Raw genomic sequence first — 13552 nt, 5'->3', positions numbered from 1 at the left:
ATAATGCAAGAATAAACTGTGTTTCGCCTACTCACAACTGTAATCTACTTTTGCCCCACCCTGGTCTAGGGGGAAGGTCAAGCCAGTCCCTAGAGATCAGACATCCTATTTCCATAGTGTTTCAGCTGAAGCACATCTGATGGAAAATCTTTTATAATCAAATATTTTGACAGTTCTTTTGGTAGGAGGGCTGCCTAGTGATAATGTGGCATTTGACTTTAATCCATTGTTTTTGTCCTGAGATATTTGCTATTTGGGTGATCCATTTAACTGTTTTAGAAGTATAGAAAAAATTGTCTTTCTTAGCTCTCTGGCTTCTTGTGTCACGTTTCTTTCTTTTTTTCCATGTAGAAAACACAGAAGAGCACAAAGACCTGTGCAAAGCACTTTGCTTAATTAAAGACATGATTGCGGCCGTGGACTTAAAAGTCAGCGAATATGAGAAAAACCAGAAATGGCTCGAGATCCTGAGTAAGATCGAGAACAAAACGTATACAAAGCTCAAAAATGGCCACGTGTTTAGGAAGCAGGCGCTGGTAAGCAAAGAGAGGACTCTGCTATATGATGGCCTCGTGTTCTGGAAAACTGCTACGGGCCGTTTCAAAGGTACTGTGGTGCTAACAGACCAGTTTCTCCTTTGTTTTCCACACATGCTATTCATTTAACAGAGGACAGAAGTTTGAAGAAAAATGACTCAGAGATATAGGCGCTCACACAAACCCTGGATCCGTGGGAAAATCCCTGTAGGATCGGGTCATGAATGTCCACAGGCTCTGTGGCCAATGCTACCAGCCTTTGGTGGGAGTTCGCTGCTCTAAGCAAAAGCCTTCATGTATATCTTATGAATGCACAAGTGTGTTATGTTCAAACTGAGAATTCTGCTAATTGTCGGCACTCAAATATTAATCTGGCAAATGTGTATTTAAAATGAAACAGTGTACACCTGCACACCCAGCTCAGGGCTGGCAGGCCATGCAGAGGAGAAATGAACTCCACACATCACCTTTGGTACCGAGGAATGTGCTGCAGAAATAGGCACGCTTGTATTGGTGTGGATGCTTCCTCAGCGCTACTGTTGCTAACGGCACCCACTTGACTCTGCTAATCTGGTTCAAGTCTGAAACAGTTCGTTCAGGGCTGATGCTGTACGAGCATCTTGCCCCATCTAGGCTTTCTCCACCCTGGCCACACTCCAGAATCGCCTCTGGAGCTTAAGAAGTTTACTACTGCTTATCTCCTCCAAGAAATTCTGAGTTTATTGGTCTGGGGATGAAGCTCAAGTGTAGGGATGCATAAAAGCTCCCAGGTGAGTCTGCTGTGCAGCCAGGTTAAGAACCACTGGTCTGCCCTCCTTGTGTGTCCTCGTAAACACATCCTAACACCCTTAGGTAAGCACCCAGAGGTTGTTAATCCCTTTGGAGGGTTGTCAAGTTTCACTAGTGGTTGCCACTAACGACTGAAAGGGGGTTTGTTGATGAGCAACTTGCCCTGTTGCACCTAAACATTAACCGCAATTAGAATATTAACCAAACTAAGATATTAAGCACAGTTGGTAGATCCTATTGTCCAAGTCATTTGACCTATTTAGCAGAATCACTAGTTTGGTAACTCGGTCCGAGTGGTCAGTGGTGTAGTGAAGATGGGTTCTTGTGAACAGTTTGTAAGGGAAGCATTAGGGTCTCAAACTTCCCTGGATCTCGATGGAACAAAATAGCAGATTTTTATGTATTGTTTAAGATAGAAGCTGCCCTCTAGCGTTTTTAATTAAGTGCTGGCCCCCCAAAGGTAAGAGCTTGCTCCATTCTATTAAACCCCCCTTTTTTTTTATTGGATGTTTTTCTTCCTTTTTAAAAGCTACAACATTAAATTTTGCTGGAGATTTAGCAGTCCTTACAGCTACACACATAGACACGCACAGCTAAACACAGCTTATCTGTTATAAAATGTCGTGGCTATCATAATGCAGGCATTTTTATAAAAGTTTCATAATTAGACTGAATCTTAGTCTTATTTTTAATAAATTTATTTAAGTTCAAACATGAAATCACAATATTTCATGAAGGCATTTCAGCTGTGGTTGGCTTCACTGATCTAACGATGCCTTTTTCTTTGAAGATATCCTAGCTCTACTTCTAACTGATGTGCTGCTCTTCTTACAAGAAAAAGACCAGAAGTACATCTTTGCAGCTGTTGTAAGTATATGGCCATGTGATGCATATTTTAAATGGCTTAATCCCACATCTTGAAAAATGCCTGAAATTCCTAGTGACATTAGTCATTGGCAAGAATATGCCCCTGTTATAGTCCCATTGCAATCAGTGACTGAATGGTCAGTAACAAGCATCTAAGAGTGGGTTTAACTAGCGTAAGTGTTGAGTTATCACAACCAGGACAGGCAGTTAGCTGGCTCAGCAGTTTACCCAATTATGAAAATATTGAAGTAGTTTGGTCTGGTTGGTGACTAGGCTCTGCCTTAACTGTGCCCCCTCCCCCACCCCGCAGCGTGCCCCTCCCCCCACCCCGCAGCGTGCCCCTCCCCCACCCCGCAGCGTGCCCCTCCCCCACCCCGCAGCGTGCCCCTCCCCCTACCCCGCAGCGTGCCCCTCCCCCACCCCGCAGCGTGCCCCCTCCCCCACCCCGCAGCGTGCCCCTCCCCCCACCCTGCAGCGTGCCCCCCATCCCGCAGCGTGCCCCTCCCCCCACCCCGCAGCGTGCCCCCTCCCCCACCCCGCAGCGTGCCCCCTCCCCCACCCCGCAACGTGCCCCCTCCCCCACCCCGCAGCGTGCCCCCTCCCCCACCCCGCAGCGTGCCCCTCCCCCCACCCCGCAGCGTGCCCCCCCATCCCGCAGCGTGCCCCCTCCCCCACCCCGCAGCGTGCCCCTCCCCCCACCCCGCAGCGTGCCCCCCCATCCCGCAGCGTGCCCCCTCCCCCACCCCGCAGCGTGCCCCTCCCCCCACCCCGCAGCGTGCCCCCCATCCCGCAGCGTGCCCCTCCCCCCACCCCGCAGCGTGCCCCCTCCCCCACCCCGCAGCGTGCCCCCTCCCCCACCCCGCAGCGTGCCCCTCCCCCCACCCCGCAGCGTGCCCCCCCATCCCGCAGCGTGCCCCCTCCCCCACCCCGCAGCGTGCCCCCTCCCCCACCCCGCAGCGTGCCCCTCCCCCCACCCCGCAGCGTGCCCCCCCATCCCGCAGCGTGCCCCCTCCCCCACCCCGCAGCGTGCCCCTCCCCCCACCCCGCAGCGTGCCCCCCCATCCCGCAGCGTGCCCCTCCCCCCACCCCGCAGCGTGCCCCCTCCCCCACCCCGCAGCGTGCCCCCTCCCCCACCCCGCAGCGTGCCCCTCCCCCCACCCCGCAGCATGCCCCCCCATCCCGCAGCGTGCCCCCTCCCCCACCCCGCAGCGTGCCCCCTCCCCCACCCCGCAGCGTGCCCCTCCCCCCACCCCGCAGCGTGCCCCCCCATCCCGCAGCGTGCCCCTCCCCCCACCCCGCAGCGTGCCCCCTCCCCCACCCCGCAGCGTGCCCCCTCCCCCACCCCGCAGCGTGCCCCTCCCCCCACCCCGCAGCGTGCCCCCCCATCCCGCAGCGTGCCCCCTCCCCCACCCCGCAGCGTGCCCCCTCCCCCACCCCGCAGCGTGCCCCTCCCCCCACCCCGCAGCGTGCCCCCCCATCCCGCAGCGTGCCCCCTCCCCCACCCCGCAGCGTGCCCCCTCCCCCACCCCGCAGCGTGCCCCTCCCCCCACCCCGCAGCGTGCCCCCCCATCCCGCAGCGTGCCCCCTCCCCCACCCCGCAGCGTGCCCCTCCCCTACCCCGCAGCGTGCCCCCTCCCCCACCCCGCAGCGTGCCCCTCCCCCCACCCCGCAGCGTGCCCCCCCATCCCGCAGCGTGCCCCTCCCCCACCCCGCAGCGTGCCCCCTCCCCCACCCCGCAGCGTGCCCCTCCCCCCACCCCGCAGCGTGCCCCCCCATCCCGCAGCGTGCCCCCTCCCCCACCCCGCAGCGTGCCCCTCCCCTACCCCGCAGCGTGCCCCTCTGCCGTCTGGCCTCCTGGCCCTTCCTCCAGTCACCCTCCGCCTCGGCTTCCCAGCAGCTCAAACGCTCACGCTGCGCAGCCTGGCCCTTGCTGCCTGTTCCCCTGGGTGCTGCCTGCTGTAGCTGTTGCTGACCCCGTCAAACCGTCATGATGTTCCGTTCCTTCTGTCTAACAAGAAAACACCATCCTGGTATCTTCAATTTAAGGATTCGTTCTTATTTCTACTGGAATGGTTACTAATTATGAAGCCTATTCCTATAACAGTTCTCTCTCTAGTACATTATGTTGATCTCATTGCCCACAGAGTTAGATTAGATTAGCAGTAAAACCAGAGTTTTATAACATTTCTTACACAGCATCTTGTGGTCCAAAATGACTTGCTTAGAGAAGAAAATGTGAGCAGTTAACTCATCAGCATCACGGAGCGTCAGGCCCCCTTTGAGGTAAGGATCTGAGGTGCAATACCAGTGCGGAGAGCCCAACGGAGTCTCCAGCACACCAGGGATTGTCATCCATTGACGGGTAGGATATTCAGGCATCATTAGCCGATACCATCAATTCCACCTGGTTTTGGCAAATTCAAACTTCAGTGCATTTTCTGTTATGCTGCTCAGAGTAAACCAGAAGCGTGCTTGCCCAGGGACGGGTTCCGGGCGTGTCAGGTCGGCGCAGCAGGCTCTGCGCCCTGTTGGGCACCTTGCCTGTGTCAGCGTAGTGTGCGAGTTGTCCAAAGGTCAGAGGCTCTCACAAAGCTGCACCAGAGGAGAACAAGGGGCCGTAAGCCCCCACATCCCTCATCCGTTTGAACTTATATATTGCAGATTTCATGATCACCTCCTGAGTTGTCCAGCACCCCCTCTCTGCTGTTACCTGGGATGCTCTGAAAGAACAGAGTAAACTAGTGGGAAGGTGGGACCGTTTTGTTTGACCTGTAGGTTAGTTCAAATAATTTCCCTCTTACTTATGTCTTAAGCAATCCAAACCTACTCTGCCTCTGTATATACAGAGGCTGTTTATATTGTGAGCTGAGGGAGCTAAAACCGTACATTGAAAGAAGGAAAGGAGATAAGGTCTTAGGTAGTAGATCTGTAATCGAATCGGGGACAGTCACAGGACTCGGGCTCTCCCTAGCTAGAGAGGGCAGGATTCAAAAAGCACAGCCTCAGAGCTGCGCTTGCTGCCGCTTGCAGAGGCCGAGCACAGCACTGGGTGCGCCTGTGGCCTGTCCCCTTTTCACTCTTGTGTCTCCTGCTCCGAGAGGACCGGGATGAAGAGGTACCCCGGGTGAGCCCTGCACGCGTCTCCAGACGTGGCAGAGTTGTGTGACGCTGAGGGGGGCAAAGCCAGCACTGAGGAGTCAGCAGAGGGAATGGGCGGCAGGGTCTGGATACAGGCGTCGCTCAGCCCACAGGGGAGAAGCAAAACCACAGACTGCGACCCACTCTATAAACAGTGGTGGAAGCCACAAACCAAAGGAGTCTTCACATGTACCCCCAAAACTGCAGCAGGCATTCTTCTGGCTGTTCTTTCATCTGTAGCTGCCTAACTGCATTCCTGTTGTCAGTGTCTTACTCATCCCCGCGTCCCCGGGACTCAGAGGGGGGCGGGTCACAGTAGATGCTGCAAGAAGAGGTGATTTAATCGTAGCTTGGATGCCAAGTTTTCTTCCCATTCCCCTCTGATGGAACTAAACTAAATCTAGTTCTTCAGACATGACTTAGTGCCTGCTCATGCAAAGTGCTGTGTCAGACATCTGAGGATGAATTAGATCCATTCCTGCCCACCAAGCCTCCCCCCGCCCCGGTTGCTGGAAAGAAGACACATTTGCAGGCAGAACTATGGAAGTTGGGTTGCTGTGCTCCTACAAGAGCACGAGATCGTGGTTGTGCCAGGGGGGCCTACGCCTGGGCGCCTCATCCTTGCCTTTCATCTTTACATTCCGCTCCTTGGTACCTGGGATTCCGCATCCATCCCCCATTGAAACAGTGTTGCTGTTTTAACTGCCAAATCCAATGGCAGTCTTTAGGTCTTCATCTCTCCCAATCTCTCTGTAATATTTGATACACTATTTCCCATCTCATGCCCTTCTAGAAAAATCTCTCCAGCCCTGACTATGGCATTTTGGTATTTTTTTTAATGCTCTGATGCTTCTCTTTTTTAAAAAGTTGTCCTTTTGTTTTACTTTATTGTTTTTGTTGCAAGGTAGTTTTTATTTATTTGCAGCAATTAAAGAAGATGGGATTTATATCCAAAGCTCTGCCCCCCAGAAGGGAGGCTTAGCCATTGCTTATATACACTGTTTAGTCAGTTACATGTTGGTGTCTTTAAAAGTTGTCCTTTTAAATCACCCATTCTTCAGGACAAACATTTCCCCATCCTCTCTTCTCCAAACCCTTTCCATGGAGATCTTGCCACCTTCCACAGCTCTTTGGAAAAGACTGAGGTGATGTTAAGATTCACCTAACACTGTCCCTTTCCTTCGCCAGCGTGTCCTCTGAGTCCCTCGCTTTAGATAGGATGCTGTCTCACCCACGCGTCCTGTTTTACGTAGGATCAGAAGCCATCCGTCATTTCCCTTCAGAAGCTTATTGCCCGAGAAGTTGCTAATGAGGAGAGAGGAATGTTTCTGATCAGCGCTTCCTCTGCTGGTCCTGAAATGTATGAGATTCACACCAGTTCCAAGGAGGAGCGAAACAACTGGATGAGACGGATCCAGCAGGCAGTCGAGAGGTAACGTTTCCTTCTGTCCGTAACCTGGGAAATGGGCTTGTTCAGTCGGGGAACATGTCCGGACTGTGTCTCCCTTGCATGAAAACGGCCTCAGCCCGGTGGCCTGCTCCCCTGCACCTGCGGGGAATAGCCCCTCACTCAGCTCTGACCTCGCACCCCCTGCATGTACCCCCCACCCCCCGCGGCAGCCCGACCCATCCTGGTGCAGTTCATGCTCACCTCCCTCCCGAGCACCTCTTTGCTGCCAGTGCTCTTTCGTACCTGAAATTCTTTAACACATGCTCTCGAAAGCATTTATTTGGTGCTTGTCACACTGCCTGTGGCTATAATAATTTTCTATGTATATATGTTTATTAGATTGGAAGCTCCTGGAGGGCAGGGACCATGTCTCGTGTCTCTGTGTGCTGGGTTCTGAAGAATCGTTCAATAAATGCTTTTAGATTAGTGGAGCTGAGCGTTCTAAGTCAGTTACTCCTCATTACTGCGCAAGGGCAGTTTTTATGAAGGGGGTGGGAGGGTGGGGCGATCATTCGTAGTGGTAATTTGATCTGTTAGATCTTGAATGATGTTACGTGAAATTCCTGCATCACCACTGTACCCCACCCAACCTCACGCCCTCCTCCCATTCCCTGCAACTCCTCTACTCTGCCCCATTAATAGAGCTGCCCAACGGCAGTAGAAAGCAAAAGTTATTGTTTTAGTTAGTATTGTGTGTGTGTGTACAGGAGTGTATGTTCGTGTGTGTGTGTTTGCTAGAATGCTTGAGTCGTCCTGTGCTGCTGGCTTGAGAGCTATGTTACATTACGCAAGGTCCTTTATATGCTCAAGGAAACCAAATCTCTTGGCCAGGGGCGTGATGAATTCTCTTTATGCTGAATTTTTCTTTAACAGTTCTATTGCCAAGTCCCATGTTTTTCTACTGAACCTAAAGATACTTGGATTTGGTTTCAGTTGTGTCTCTTGACTGTTGTCTTTTCAAGTTGCCCAGAAGAAGGGGGAAGGACAGGTGACTCTGATGGAGAGAGGAGGAAAGCTGAAGCTAGAGTGGCCAAAATACAGCAATGTCAAGGTATGGTGTGGCACCTCTGGTTCCCTGGTTGCTGTGTGTGTCCCTGGGTGTTTATAAAGCCCAAGTGTCATGAATGGGAAGTAATGGCTGACTGACTAATCCAATTCTGTGCATGCAAGGCCCCCCTAACCACTCTCAAAAAAAGTACTGGTACTAGAAGTGCTTAAATAAAATGCATCTCTCCCTGCTTCCTCTGTGATTAAGACTATATACATTTTTAAAACAGTGATGCATATATACAATGGAATATTACTTGGCCATGAAAAAGAACGAAATCTTACCATTTGCAACAGCGTGGATGGGCCAAGAGGGTATTGTGCTAAGTGACACAAGTCAGCCCGAAAAAAAAAAATACCATATGATTTCATTTATATGTGGATTCTAAAGAAAAATATAAATGAACAAACAAAACAGAAACAGACTCATAGATACAGAGAACATGTTGATGGTTGCCAGAGGGGAGGGTACTGGGTAAAAAGGTGAAGGGATTAAGAAGTTCAGATTGGTAGTTACAGAATAGTCACTGGGGTGTAAAGTACAGCACAGGGAGTACAGTCAATAATATTGTAATATGGGGCCAGGTGGGTACTGTATATATCAGGGGAACACTTTGAAAAGCATATGATTGTCTAACCACTGTGCTATACACCTGAAACTAATACAAATAATATTTAATGTAAAAATATATGTATTTAAAAAATTCTGCACATACCATATATGAAACAGTCACTGGTGTGGCGCCAGTGGGCCTCAGAACTGTTTCCAGTGGTTAATTTTAAGGCCCAGCACCGTCAGGTCATAGTTTTACGACTACAAACAAGGAACACAGGAGCTCTGTCCTCAGTTTCCAAGCTGGTGACATTCGGAAATTAGGTCACCTCAGTGAGTCTCATCTCTGGCTGGATGTTAGAATCACTTGAGGGGGTGGTGGTGGTGGGGTGTCTTTCAAAATTCTGATGCCTGGGCCCCACCTTCAACCAATTCAGTCAGAATCTGTCGGAGGTGGGGTGCAGACGTTAGTATTTTCAACTCTCCCCAGGTGATTCTGAGGCAGAGAGCGTGGAGAACCCCTGGATTAGGTGCTGGTTAGGTCCCTGTAAGCTTGAAGAATCCATGTTGAAATCAGAGGAAAGAGATGCCTGCAAAGATGGTCAAAGAAATTGGACGTTTAGAAATAAAAACATAAACCGCTGTGCTTGGTTTTGACCAAGGCTAGCTGAAGCCCGAGCAGTCGCAGCCTTTGCTTAGTTTTCCCTTGTGGGTTCCCCTCACTGTGGATAAGCCACCTCGCTGTCATTCCTGGGCTTCGTGTTCAGTCGTAACAGAAAACAGCCCCAAACAAGAATAGCTTTGCAAGTTTTTCTGGAATTAGGGACTGGGAAAGGAAACAGACATTCATTGAGTACCTCATTTATAGAAAATACAACGGAAGCTCAGAGAATTAAGTTATGTGCCAGAGGCAACAGGCACTGCATGGAGTAGTTAGGATTTGAACTTGCATCTGTCCCACCCAACAACTTTATTTTACCTGTTAGGTCACACTGCTGGCTAATTGTCAACTTCTTTGTCTTGTAATTTGGATGTTCATATTAGTTGTTAAATCCATGCGATAACCTTCTATGGTAAATACTGTTTCATAGAAATACTCTGTAATCAAGACCAACAAATTTGTACGTATTTGGAGGAGAAGCTGCATATCTATGCTGAGCTTGGAGAGCTGAGTGGGTTTGAAGATGTCCATCTGGAGCCCCACCTCCTGATCAAACCTGACCCCGGAGAGCCTCCCCAGGCAGCCTCCTTATTGGCAGCAGCACTGAAGGAAGGTAAGTTGCTTCCAAAAGGATTTGGTTTGACAAACTCAGAAAATGTTTATTGGCTGCCCACTAGGAGCCGTGCACTGTGGTCTTGGTGCTGAGCATACAGCACAGTAAGACCAAGTCCTGACCCTCCTGGAATTTATATTCTTGAAACAGCAGAATGTAGGGAAATAAATATATCAGGTTGTGTCAAGTGCTTTAAAGAAAAGTGAGCAGGGTGTGGGGGATAGAGAGTAACGGAGCTGGGAAGGTTTTAGTTTGGGGTGGACAGCAAAGGCCTCCTTTGATATGGAAATATATAAGCAGACACAAGGAATTGAAAATCCAGATGGAATCTGGGAAAGAATGTTCCAGACATAGGAAACAGCGGTGGCAAATGCCCCGAGGCAGGTGAGTGCCAGGTTTGTCTGAGGAACAGCAGGGAAGACAGTGCAGGCAAAGTGAAGTGAGGGCTGGGAGCGGCGGGCGGTGAGCCACTTAGCCAGGACTCAGATGACGGGGTGGGGGTCGGGGCTTTGAATGCCGTTCTAAGCTAGATGGGAAGCCTGATAGAATTCTGAGCAGAGGAGCGATTTACTCAGTGTTTTAAAATAAACCCTCTGACTGCTGTGTGGAGAATAGCCGTGTCCAGGGTGTAGCTGAGAGCTGTGGCTGAGGCCCGTGGGAGACAAGCTCAGGGAATGCCAGGGGATCGGGAGCTGGTGCTCGCAGAGCTGGAACGCGGAGAGTTTCGAGAGGAGCGGGGTGGGAAGGGGTTAAATGGCACCAGGGGCTTCCATTGTTCAAGGGGGAATGGCGACAAGGACCGGCTAGGCAGTGGTGTAAGGGACATTTTAAGGTAAAAAGGGACTTAAGGGGGCAAATGGGGCTGGAAGGGACAATAGGGACAAAGAGCTTGGGTTAAACCGCCGCCACCTGAGAGGCGGGGAAAGCTATTGTTCAGAACCAGGGTTGGTAAATTACAGACCACAGAGTGGTCCACAGGCTAGTTGGAAAGCTTTTAGTGTAAATAAAAGACCTCATTTAAAATCTTCGGTGCTTATTTAAAGTTCTAATCCCCTTTTTCTCCCCCAGAGGATCCATGACCCCGTAGGCCTACCACGAGGAGTGAGGGTCTCTCGAAAGGCATGTTTGGGGAAACACTCTTTCTTCTTGCCTTTTTAAAAAAATTGATTTTAGAGAGAGAGGAAAAGAGAGAGAGGCATTGATGTGAGAGAGAAACATCGACCAGTTGCCTCCTGCAAGCACCCCGACCATGATCGAACCCGAGACCTGGGTGTCTGCCTGACTGGGGTCCCTCCAGCCACCCTTCAGTGCTCAGGAGGACACTCAGCCAGCTGAGCCACACCAGCCAGGGCTGGAGAAATACCCTTGAAGAACAGCTAACATTTCAGGGTAGCAAGTCTTAAAATCCTAATTCCCAAAATCATATTTAAATTAACTGAATTTTTCAGCATACTAATTTACTGAAAGTTGCACTTGAAGTATTTTTATACCAGAAACTTGTTTTTTTAATTGAATTCTCTATCATAAAATGATTCTTAAAGTATTGGTCTCGATTGCAGGCTGGCAAACTTTTTCTGTGACGGGCTAGATAGTATTTTAGGCTTTGTAGGCCACATATAGTTTCTGGGACACATTATTCTGTGTGTATTTTGACAACTCTTTAAAATGTAAAAACCATGTTTTTTGCTCCTGGGCCATATAACAGCAGACACAGGCCAAATATAGTTTGCCAACTTCTGGTCTAGATTAAAAAAAATACGCACGGTGGGTTTATAGTTGTGAGTATGCAAAACACAGAGTTTATTCTTGTGTTATTATTGATTAATTCTTGTATTCTTTTCCGTGTGAACAACTGTAAGTGTATTTTGCGCCCCCCGTGTGTGTGTGTGTGTGTGCGCGCTTACTTGGTTTTCCCACCTCTTAGCCGAGGGCCTTCAGACTGCAGTGAAGGCCTCCCAGGGGGGAGACGCCTGCCCGGCCTCCGAGGAGGGGCGCGGGGAGCCTGCCCTGACGGGGACGGAGGAGCCCGCCTGCGACGCGCCAGGACCGCCCACCGCCTGTAAGTGACACCGCGGGCCTGTGCCATGAGCCCGCGCAGTCCCCGCAGCGTGGCGGCTTGTGAAGTGGAGGCCGCAGCGGCCTTCCTGTCCGAAGGGGCCGTAACGCGCTTTTTTAAGTTTGAGGAAGCCCGAGAAGAGATACGCTAGCCCTCTTGACTTGTAGTAAGGACGCCGTTGTTCCAGGGACAGGCTGGAAGAGTGGTTGGTGGGTTCCACGGCTCTGCTGCCCGCAAGCTTGTGCCGCCCCCAAACTTACTGTCTCAGTTTTGATATAACCGATTGAATACATTTTTGAAAGAACTTTTCAACATTTTTGGGTTTTTTTGAGAAAGGGCCCCTGTAGTTCATTAGAGAACAAGTCCTTTAACGTAATCTCCTGCATCAGTGGAGAAAATAGAACTCAGAAGAGTGGAAACACACACACATACACACACATACACAGACACACAGAGACACACACACAAACACACACAGACACACATACACACACACACACAGACACAGACACACAAACACACACAGACACACATACACACACACACACACAGACACACACACAAACACACAGACACACACAAACACACACAGACAGACACACACACACAGACACACACACAAACACACACAGACACACATACACACACACAGACACACAAACACACACACACACAAACACACACAGACACACATACACACACACAGACACACAGACACACACAAACACACACAGACACACATACACAGACACACACAGACACACACACACACAAACACACACACAAACACACACACACAAACACACACAGACACACAAACACACAGACACACACACAGGCACACACAGACACACAGACACACACAGACACACAGACACACACACACAGACACACACAGACACAGACACAAACACACACACGTGCACACACACACACACACACGCACACGTGGGCAGTCTGGTGGTGTGGTTAGAAGCAGTGGATGGGCCTGGAGAGTATTCTGCTAAGTGAAATAGGCCAGTCGGAGAAAGACAAGTACCACACGATCTCACTCCTATGTGGGATCTAATGAACAAAATAAACCGACCAACAAAATAGACACAGACTCATAGAGACAGAGAACAGACGGACAGCTGTCAGGGGGGAGGGGGTTTGGGGCCTGGGTAGAAAAGTGAAGGGATTATGGAAAAACCCTCATAGACACAGCAACAGCATGGTGATTCCCGGAGGGAAGGGGGTGGGGGTAGGAGAGGGAAAGGGGTGAGGGTAGGAGAGGGAAAGGGGGTGGGGGTAGGAGAGGGAAAGGGGGTGGGGGTAGGAGAGGGAAAGGGGTGGGGGTAGGAGAGGGAAAGGGGTGGGGGTAGGAGAGGGAAAGGGGGCGGAAATGGTGATGGGAGGAGAGCTGGCTGGGGTGGCGAACACACAATACAGTATTCAGATGATGTGCTGTAGAATTGTACACCTGGAACCTATATAATTTTATTAACGGTGTCACCCTAATAAATTCAGTTTAAAAAAACTTCAAAAGGAGACTGAAAGAAAAAAAAAAGACAACAGCAGAAGTGCCAAAAGATTCTTGATCAGTGTAGTCATACACTTCGGGTCGGGACAGATTTCATTTATTAAAACTTTCAATATTGTTAAGTACAGAAAAATGGAATGTAGAAAATTGATTTATGTAATTTCTCTGAACCTAATTATACTGTTATATGTGTAGTGGTAAGCTAAATATTTAATTTTCCAAAAGTTACTGAAACAAGAGCATGAGCATTAAAAAGATATTTACAACTATATTTTTTATTATGCTCAGGTGGTAAAACCTCAGTCCTGCCAGGGCTCGCA

At 50.3% G+C, this 13552-nt stretch overlaps 1 protein-coding gene across 1 annotated transcript in view; it reads left to right on the top strand.

The window, feature by feature from the left end:
- The window catches only part of ARHGEF28 (Rho guanine nucleotide exchange factor 28), a 245968-nt gene that overhangs the window by 191557 nt on the left and 40859 nt on the right, over positions 1-13552 (top strand). Inside the window, exons 25-30 of the mRNA XM_081132719.1 lie at positions 352-606; positions 2116-2192; positions 6584-6762; positions 7743-7831; positions 9472-9654; positions 11579-11713. Of these exons, the coding sequence (XP_080988845.1) occupies positions 352-606; positions 2116-2192; positions 6584-6762; positions 7743-7831; positions 9472-9654; positions 11579-11713 (918 nt within the window). The remainder of the gene's footprint in view (positions 1-351; positions 607-2115; positions 2193-6583; positions 6763-7742; positions 7832-9471; positions 9655-11578; positions 11714-13552) is intronic.

This window comes from Miniopterus schreibersii (genome assembly GCF_964146895.1).
Source record: "Miniopterus schreibersii genome assembly, chromosome: 3".
Lineage (NCBI taxonomy): Eukaryota > Metazoa > Chordata > Mammalia > Chiroptera > Miniopteridae > Miniopterus > Miniopterus schreibersii.
The sequence above is the reverse complement of the archived record's forward strand: the minus strand, read 5'-3'. Positions and strand labels throughout refer to the sequence as shown.